This window comes from Aplysia californica, unplaced genomic scaffold (genome assembly GCF_000002075.1).
Source record: "Aplysia californica isolate F4 #8 unplaced genomic scaffold, AplCal3.0 scaffold00609, whole genome shotgun sequence".
NCBI classification, from domain to species: domain Eukaryota; kingdom Metazoa; phylum Mollusca; class Gastropoda; order Aplysiida; family Aplysiidae; genus Aplysia; species Aplysia californica.
The window spans coordinates 228,900-238,455 of record NW_004797879.1 but is presented as its reverse complement, the minus strand read 5'-3'; the positions used below and the strand labels follow the sequence as shown (position 1 = coordinate 238,455).

The following is a 9,556-nucleotide window of genomic DNA, read 5'->3' as shown; positions in this document are numbered from 1 at the left end:
GGGGGGGGGCAGCGGGCAGGGTCGGAAGCAGTTCTTATTGTCTAGGCTAAATAATATTAAACTCTTTTAGACATTCAGACGCCCCACCGAACTAAGAATTAGAGTTCCTTGAATTACCTGTACAAGGACAATTTCATTACTTCCTGCTCGGCTTCGAACATCGGATTTGCTTGTGGCATATCAAGTCGTAGTGCGTTTATTAATGTCGTTGTAGTTTTACAATGAAATGTATGGCACATACAGCACAATAGGGTCATAAGTGCCGAAGAGTAGGCCCCAATCCTGTTAATGTCGACTATTACTACATGCATTCACCTACAACCCCACGACAACGACTAAAACTAACAAACATTAAAGTCCATCATCGTGGGTGGTTGGCGGGTGCTCTGGTGTGGTTTGCTTCTTCTTTCCTATCAAACATCTATCGTCCTTATCTCCCCCTTTTCTTTTTTATGTTTGTTACTCTCTTGTAACTTGTAACACCTCTTATCTCCTGGCGCTCATATGACCTTATGCAGTTGCGAGCGCCGTAAAACCTCTACTAAAACAAAACAAAAGTCCATCATCATTCTTTGTTGTTGTATTCACAGACAAGAAGACAGCGCCAATAACTCAGACCAAGCCTACAGCATCGACATCAACTACCACCACCACAACCACCACCACAACTACCACCGCAGTCGGAGCTGAGGAATGCCAGGACAAACGCATCATGTGTAACTTGTGGGCCTGGCAAGGCCACTGTGTTGAGAAGAAACACGAGGTGTTCATGCAAAATTGGTGTAAGTTCAGCTGCGGGTTTTGCTGATTTTAATTTTTTTCTGAAACGATACATGTATATTCTTATTGTTGTCAATATTGTTATTAAATTATTTTATGGGGGTGATTTATCTTTTTTGTTTGCTGATTTATGTACCAATAAAAATGTTCTTTAATATTGTATTTAATTTGTCAATTATATAACTTACTTGTATAGGTTTCTATATGGAACCTGTTAACCTATTATTTATTTTGCGATCCAAGGAGGAAGCGATCGATCGACGCACAACTTTAAAAAAATACTTTTATGCCTATTGTCGTTTAGTTATTGTTATCTATCAGTTTATTAGAAGTGAAATCAACAACACAGTAGAAAATGTAGAATGTAATGATTTTTAAATGCTCGTGCGTCATGATGAGCTGAATCATTTGAATGGTTTGAAAACTTTCATGGGGTCCACATTGCTGGCCAAGAATTGGAAAAGCTTACTGCAGAAATTCTCGTTTATGTTATTAGCTATTCATTTCTCAGCTAACAAGGTACGAAACGACCAATCGACCCTTAGCCTACTTTTATTTTCAGCAATTACAAAGATCGCGTCACTCTGTTATTCTGCGCGGTTTCACCAGGAGGAAATCGTCAAACGGAGAAAATTATCAGAAATCATCAGTTTTCAACAGATTAAAGCACACCAGCGTTGTTTATATCTCGTTGAATTCTATTATAATGATAAGCTACCGGACTCGTAATCGTGAGGTTGCGGGTTCGGGGGTTCGAGGTTGTTTCAGAATGCTCTCAGGTCTGCTGGGGTAATAGTAGAGATTGGGAAACGCATAGAGCTTGCTGTTGGGCGGGGATTTGCGTTATACAAATTCTATCTATTATTATCATTATTATTATTATTATTATTATTATTATTTATATATATATATGTATATATATATAATTATTATTATTATTATTATTATTATTATCACTATTATCATTATGGAAAAGCGATGAGGATGCTTTGCAGTACGTTTTTTTCCCTCCCACGTTTCCTTCAACCTGGGAGGAGGGCCAATACATGTACACATTTAAATTTTACGTGTTTATTTAACATTTATCACTGTGGAATCAGTCAGTCCACTGATTTACTTTAAACGATCTCAAAAGAAATAACTTTTTGTTGATTTGTGGAGGAACACCTGTTGGGTCCGGACCCCCCCCCCCTCCCCCCCCCCCCTCCCCCCGGGATATAGAAAGTTGTACATATTATGTAAAGTGCGGTGGTGCGGTCAAAAATCAAAAATTCATGGCGCAACTTATTGTCCAATATTTCCTAACTTATTGAATTAGAATTTCCAGCTTTTGCACAATGACTTCTATCGATTTGTGTCAACATTTTTATAAACACCGGTTAGTTGTATTCTAGAAAATACTTTAATAAATACTAATTAAAAATCGAGGTGGATGTTGTTTACTGATACCAAAAGGGTTTGTTTTTTCGTAAGAGTTTTATGGCACTTGCAACACAATAAGGTCATATAAGTGCCGAAGATAAAAGGTGTTACAAGAGAGTAACAAACACAAAAAAGAAGGAAAGATCAGGGCAATAGATGTTTGATGGGAAAGAAGGAGCAAACCACACCAGAGCATCCGATCTACCAACCACCCACTCAAAAGGTTTACAGCAGGGTCAATGTAACTTTTTTAAGCAAATCCGTCATTTTTTTTTCTAATCACGACATTATGATTATGCTTATTATTGAACGCACCTTTTGTGCAAAAAAAAATGAGTTCATTATAAAATTAATTTCTTGTAGATCTAACAAAGTTTTGCCACAACAGAGTGTCATTGGTTAGCAGTGACGTAGGCCATGATATTGCGTATGCAAATTGTGTGTAAGAGCGAGAAGTACTGTGAACAATCCTATTTTCTGCGTGGCGGAGATAAAACTTTGTGAAGAAAAGTTTTTTGTGTGTTGTTTTTTTTTATCTCGCTTCAATTGTTATGGAAAAATATGATTAAGTTAATTAAGACAAATAGATGCAAATTGCTGTGCCAAGTATGAGTGATATTGATCCATACTTTATAGAGATATTTGAGGATAAGTTGCGACACGAATTTTTTAACGTTATTGAATTGTAGTGTACTGACGTCCTCGTGAAAATAAATGCATTGGAACAACGTTTTAGTCCGGGGGGGGGATTAAAATAGACAACAAAAAAAGGGCAACTTTTGTTACTTCCCTTTACGCGTGCAGCGAAACTCTTGAGTTTTATTGCAGTTCAAGCAAAATATTTGGGGACAGTTCTCTCGAAAAGAGTTCAACAGAATATTGTTATACCATGACTGACCACAGCGCGTTTTTCATGACCTCACCTGCTATCTTTTCTCTTACTTAACCTTCTGTCTGAAAAAGTGACAACATACCACCAGTGTCAGTACCACATACAAATAGGCCTACAAAGTACTTGTAACGAGTGACACGACGATGTGGAATCAGGTGCTCTTCAATTTTGGGGCACAAGGAGTTTATTGCTACGGTAGATGCATAATCTTGATGATTGTTTATTTGCCTTACTTATGGTGAAAAAATACTCAACTCAAAGAGAAGTCAAGATATTTGTCAGAGAAGAAGACGGGGATCGCTTGGTATCAGTATCGGTATCAGCAGAGATAAAATAAGAGTGAAAATTACAGTCAATGTTTGACGACTTCCAAAGTTGAAGTGTCCTTGAAAACTGCAAATTCACATTTTTTTGTGCCTTTGACAAACTTTTTTCAGTGACATCCACAAATGAATATGTTTATAAATGGACATAAAAGGTGTTGAGTCCAAAACAAAACATTTGATAAAAGTTATCCAATGTGCATAAAAAATATTATGTTTCTTTGATTTCATCATTTTGACGCGAGCCTGATTTCACCATCATGCCTCACATTATGACGTGCCATTGTAATGTCCACAAGCCAGTGAATAAAAGCAGAAGTAAAGTAAAAATTTCTTCTCTTAAAATCTCATATCTTGGGTTCTTTGAATCGAAATAAAATTTAGCTAATTTTTGGGGGAAAGCTTTTTTTTTTTTTAGTAGAGGTTTTACGGCGCTCGCATTTAAGGTCATATGAGCGCCAGAAGATTAGATGTGCTACAAGAGAGTAACAAACATAAAAGAGAAGAAGGGGAGAAAAGGACGATAGATGTTTGATAGGAAAGAAGAAGCAAACCACACCCGAGCACCCGCCAACCACCCACGAAATCTTATTTATACCACTTGTACTTGTATAAGTTTAAGACAAGATGAGAGCCACTGGTACGATCCAATGCAAGTTCAGAAGCCAACTTTCTTTAAAGCCAACTTTCTTTAATTCATCAGGCTTTATTACACGCTGGCGTAGTTATGAAAGGTGTCACACCAGAATCATCAGGAAGACACAATCAATATTCTTTGGCCTCATAAATAGAAGAAATGGACTTGAGGAACTGCTACCACAGTGTGGAAAGATATAACACAGGGAATGAGGAAGGCAGATAAAAACATACACTGACAGCTTAACAACTTAATGACAAACAACACTATCAGAAAGGAAAACGAACAGATCAGGAGGACTGAAAACAGGAAGGAATGGGGAACCATGACCTGCAATGTCAGCCCAGGACCTTGCACTTGAAGAAGAAGTAGTAGAGACCGAGTACCTAGCCTTCTTTGAAAAGGATGAAAAACTGAAGTCCCATGCTTGTGAAGCACATTTTGGTAAAGAAGAATTAGGCACCTACCCAGACAAATCTAAAATAAAACATACCCATAACTGGAAAAAAGTCTTTGGTCAGCACAAATAAAAGAGTTCTAATTTCTTCAAAATGGAAAACAGCTGCCTGAGAGGTACGGCTGTTTTATCGTGATAATAGGTCCACAAATCAGTTGCACTGTTGAAGTTGAACAATGTACAGTTGTTTACCTCTGAGATAGCAGGAGGGAATCAGAAGTAGAAGGTCTCTATTTAAACAACAGTTGTACTACAGCGCCTTTTAAGCGCCACAGAGGGATAACATTAATAATGTAACAAGAGTAAAGAGAAAGAAGCAAACACAGAACTAATGAACCATGATTCGACAAAGCAGTAACTTTATTCATTCACATTACACATTCAATGGTTCCAAAAACTGTCAGATCATTGAGACTTTTAATACATCATACACTTTGTGTTCAAGTCAGGCCAATTCTTGACTGACTGACTTAGAAGTCAACCCTATGGGCTACCCTAACAACATACATCTCAGCATGGCTGCAATCCAAGCAGTCACCCCTGGAGGCTTAAGTGTACAGATGTTACAGACAGGCTCAGAGATTAAGTCAAAGTCAGGGGCAATTTTTTTTTTTTAATGGAATTATTTATAAACTGTTGAGAAAAATAGCATACATGATGAATGACTATGAACAATACATCGAACATCTAATCCATCTTTCATTAGAACCATGACATAGGATATCTCTATCACTATCATTCTCTCTTCTTTCAAGCAAAACATGTGCAGAAGCAATCCCCCCCTGACAACACAACACATAAGATATATCATACAAACATGCTCACAATGTTTGCTCAACATTCTTTCTGGGGACACGACACAAATCATGAAATCTAAACTACTCACTCTAAACATAGTAAATTAGTGCAAAGAAAATTTAAAATGTATGCACCAACCTTTCTGGTTGAAAGCTATAACAGCAAACCGGAAATTGAAATACTTTCTCCCGCATGTGTTCTATCTGTACATCTGCATCATGTGTTACATTTGTACATCCGTACTACATGCTGCAGTTGTGTACTATGTGCTGCATCTGTATGTATGTAAACGCACCAGTAAACCATGCAGTAATGCAGATTTTACATAGATAACTCGATTACGAAAATTAAAAACCTTTTTGGTCTGAACAAAAAAGATGTAGTATACCATACAGTAAAACATATATCCCAGCCTGATCAGACATCAACCTCATTGGATCTGCAGATGGTGTGACAATGGATGTAAAAATGTTCTACCTGCATGATATGAAAAGTCGGTCAACAATGAAATCTCATAAACAAGTAGGCCAACCAGCTAAGAACCCAGTGATGTCACTGCACCACACAACACAAGCAATTGCTACACCACGTGCACACATGTACAACAGAAAACATTCTGTGGGCCATCTTATGGCATAAAAGACCTCATCATACGACCTCCATTCTGACAAAACATCTCATATTTCAGCATAGTGAGCAACAAAAACAACTGCATTCAGAACATAAAATGGAAACAAAAATCAGAATGTGCACTAATCTGTGTCACGAAGGTACATCAGATGTGCGACGGATTTTGTTGGCCAACATCTTTCCATAACCACCACGGGCTTCATCATAATCTGTTCTGTATTCATCACGCACCTGAAAAGCACAATTTTAAAAAATAAATAACTGAGACACACACAGACAAAATCATCTTTTAGTTCTAATACAGGTTTTACGGCACTCGCAACTGCATAAGGTCATATGAGTGTCAGAAGATTAGAGGTGTTACAAGAGAGTAACAAACATAAAAAAGAAGAAGGGGAGTTTTAAGGATGATAGAATGTTTGATAGGAAAGAAGGAGCAAACCACACCAGAGCACCCGCCAACTTACTTCAAAACGTCATAAAATCCTTATTCTATTATTAAGTCGTATCATAACCATTGAGGTATCATTTTGTTTGTTATTTTATATAGAATCAAAAAATAAACAATAAACGTCCAGTACATTGAGAGTAAAATTCTACTTAGCATTTAACTACGTCACAAGTGTGACATCGGAAGCCCAATGCCTATAATCAAAAATAGGGGCACGCTTTCCATAAAATAATGATCCCATTTTCAAAAGAAAACCATCGATGATTTTGTTTCAAAGAGTTCTAACTTGCTATTGGAAAAAAATTATAAAAATTCAAAGCGGTTTCGTTCCTACATGCAAAACTCAAGTAGGGGGTTGGTGGGTGCTCTTGGGTGTAGTTTGTTCCTTTTTTCGCATTAACAATCTACCGTCATTATCTGTTCTCCTTTTCTGTGTATGTTACTCTCTTGTAACACTTTCAATCTTCGGTACTTATATGACCTTATTGTGTTAAAAGTGCCGCTAAACCCATACTAAAACTAAACTTAAAAAGCATAACACAGATTTGAAGAATATTTAATGAGTATGGTATAAAGCCGAAGATTGATACAAGAATCACCATAGATATATTTGATGATAACTGAGGAGCAAAAAGGCACTTTTTGTTGCATGTAGCATCTTTCTTCATGGTTAATGGTTGTTTCATCAGTGGAAAAGAGCAATAGGCTTACGATACAAATGCAGTGAATCCTGGAAAGACGGCGGTGGTGGAGATGAGAGAAATAAGATGACAAGAAGGATATATAGAGAGAATGTATGTGAAAATGAAGAGCAGGTACTGTAAGTGGGATGGAGAAGAAAGGAGAGGAACGGTTATGAAAAGAGGCAGGGAGTGGGAACACACGAAAACAGAGAGAGAGAGGGAGGGGTGTGTGTGTGGCAGCGGGTCCCATATCAGTTCCAGTTCTTAACATTTATTTTTCAATCCAGTTCATGGACGGAAAAGAAAGAAAATCCGGAAGCAGTACTTAAAAAAAACCTAAGAAACTTTATCAAGCAAAAAATTGCATCATATGTTCAAATTCTAATAGAAGCCTCAATTTAATTTTGACTTTGTTAACCCCATGAGCCTGGACTCGTCTTACTCCACAATGAAAGGCTTTGGGTAGGGACAAATATGGAGAGGAGAGCTCAGTGAAAAGGAAATGCTAGGCTGTAACTAGTCTCGTTTGCTTTATATTATATAATATTGAATGAAATTGGGTACAATTTAAGTTTAAGGTCATTGATTATAAAACATACCAAAATTGATTGACCTTTCAAACTGAAGTTAAAAAAAACTGAAGTTAAAAAATGTATTTCCCTGTCTTGTACACTTTGAACAACCAACAGAGGGAGCCGAGAGCGCGAGGCGTAAAATGCGTGACAACATGGCTCTGCGCAATGTCACGCTCAAGGGTTCAGCTAGGTTTTTGCGGATTTGGTTGATAAAAGGGTAAGACTACCCTAGACGAGGTAAGACTTTAAAGTTAACCATTTAAACGTTTTCTGGTAGAATAAAGAATGGTTTATCAACAAGGCAAGGGCGGTTTTGTTTTTTATATGGCGAGCAGATTTCAAATAATCAATGGTTATAAATTGTCCATTCTTCAACTTGAAATATCTCGAGACTCGGGAGTCGCACATCGACCTGGAACAAAACGTTTTTAAGGCCATCCAAAGGTCTTTAAAGACATGTATCAGATTTGATTGTTGGTTCCATAAATTAAACAAAAATACGGGCAGTTTGAACCCACCATTGCGACGAGACGTCATGTCCGGTACAAAACTCAATGTGACTTTCCGAAGCCAAATCGCGCCGCAGCGAGCGGGCTCACTGAATTGAAGTGCCTAACATAAGGGACACAAGACAAAAAAAGAAGAGGAAAAGACAGGGAAAGAAAAAAAGCAGAACCTATCTCAATGGTGTACTTCAACCACGCATCGGGAAAAGCAGGATACCAAACACGAACAATGAGGAGGAAAAAAACCTTATAACTTTTAGCCAGAGAGAACACAGAATTCTGTCTGCACAGCCACAATAAAAAGAATTATTCTTTAAAATGTTTTAATTAGTTTTAGTAGAGGTTTTACGGCGCTCGCAACTGCATAAGGTCATATGAGCGCCAAGGGGTGGATATCAACAGAGAAGTCCTTACAGGGAATCAGATTACTCTGCTCACCTCTCTAGCTTCGACAGCACAAAGTCTGCTTCGACTATCAAGGCACCCCGGAAATAGTGGGTCACAAGAGTGTGACAAACATCCAAAAGAAGTCGAGGATAAATGACAATAGTAAGGATTAGGAAAGAAAAAGCAGCAGTTCCCTGTTGTAGATCAGGCAGTTATGAGCGTGACATTGATGAATCAGACCTTTTACAATTCTACAGTGCATGAACGAGAAATGTTCCCCCTTTGAAAACGGCCTAAAGACACTTCCGTCAGTGGCACCGCCCTAGGGGGTACAAATGTTTTAAATGTCCAAGCTGACAAGACTGTTTGGACAAGGAACAGCAACATGGGTATTTATGAAACCGTTAACAATATGACAATGACTACAAAATTATAAATAATACACAAAACATCAATGAAAAGGATCTGCTCAAATATACAAAACTGGACAATGCTGACAAATTTTGAGTCTTGAAAAAGAATGCCCACTACAATTACTTGAAAGTCCACTTAATAGCATTCTCCATGTAATATACCATACTTCAACACCACTGGTTGGTTGTGAAAGTATGAATGTAGTAAGCTGAGTCGTTATTGGGCTGAATCATGTTGTGGGAGTGGGAGACCCTGGTTTGAATCCCCTTGGTATGTTTGAAGAGTTCCCAAGGCTTTCCACCGTTTTGTCTCTGTGTTTAATAGAGGAGAGACATTTTAATTGGAGTGCGCACCTCAAAAATAACCCTCCCCCCCCCCATCTTACCTGTCCTCCAGTTTTGCCCCGACCATACTGCCTGCCTTCCTTGAAGCCAGTGTCCCAGTCTGTACGTATGATTCTGTCATCGAGGCGAGTTCCATTAATGTACCGTATTGCTACTTCTGCATCACTTCTTGTATAATATCTAATGCTGAGTCAAGGTTGCAGAGCCAATAACATGTGCATGATTACATATTATATATATGTAATATATTTATGTGT

At 38.0% G+C, this 9,556-nt stretch overlaps 1 protein-coding gene across 1 annotated transcript in view; it reads right to left on the bottom strand.

Annotated features, from left to right (window-relative positions):
- Nucleotides 1-4,848: 4,848 nt before the first annotated feature.
- Nucleotides 4,849-9,556, bottom strand: part of LOC101858667 (nuclear cap-binding protein subunit 2) — a 13,034-nt gene continuing 8,326 nt past the window's right edge. Inside the window, exons 3-4 of the mRNA XM_005107506.3 lie at nucleotides 9,341-9,479; nucleotides 4,849-6,170 (exon numbers count right to left, since the gene is read on the bottom strand). Of these exons, the coding sequence (XP_005107563.1) occupies nucleotides 6,072-6,170; nucleotides 9,341-9,479 (238 nt within the window). The 3' untranslated portion in view covers nucleotides 4,849-6,071. The remainder of the gene's footprint in view (nucleotides 6,171-9,340; nucleotides 9,480-9,556) is intronic.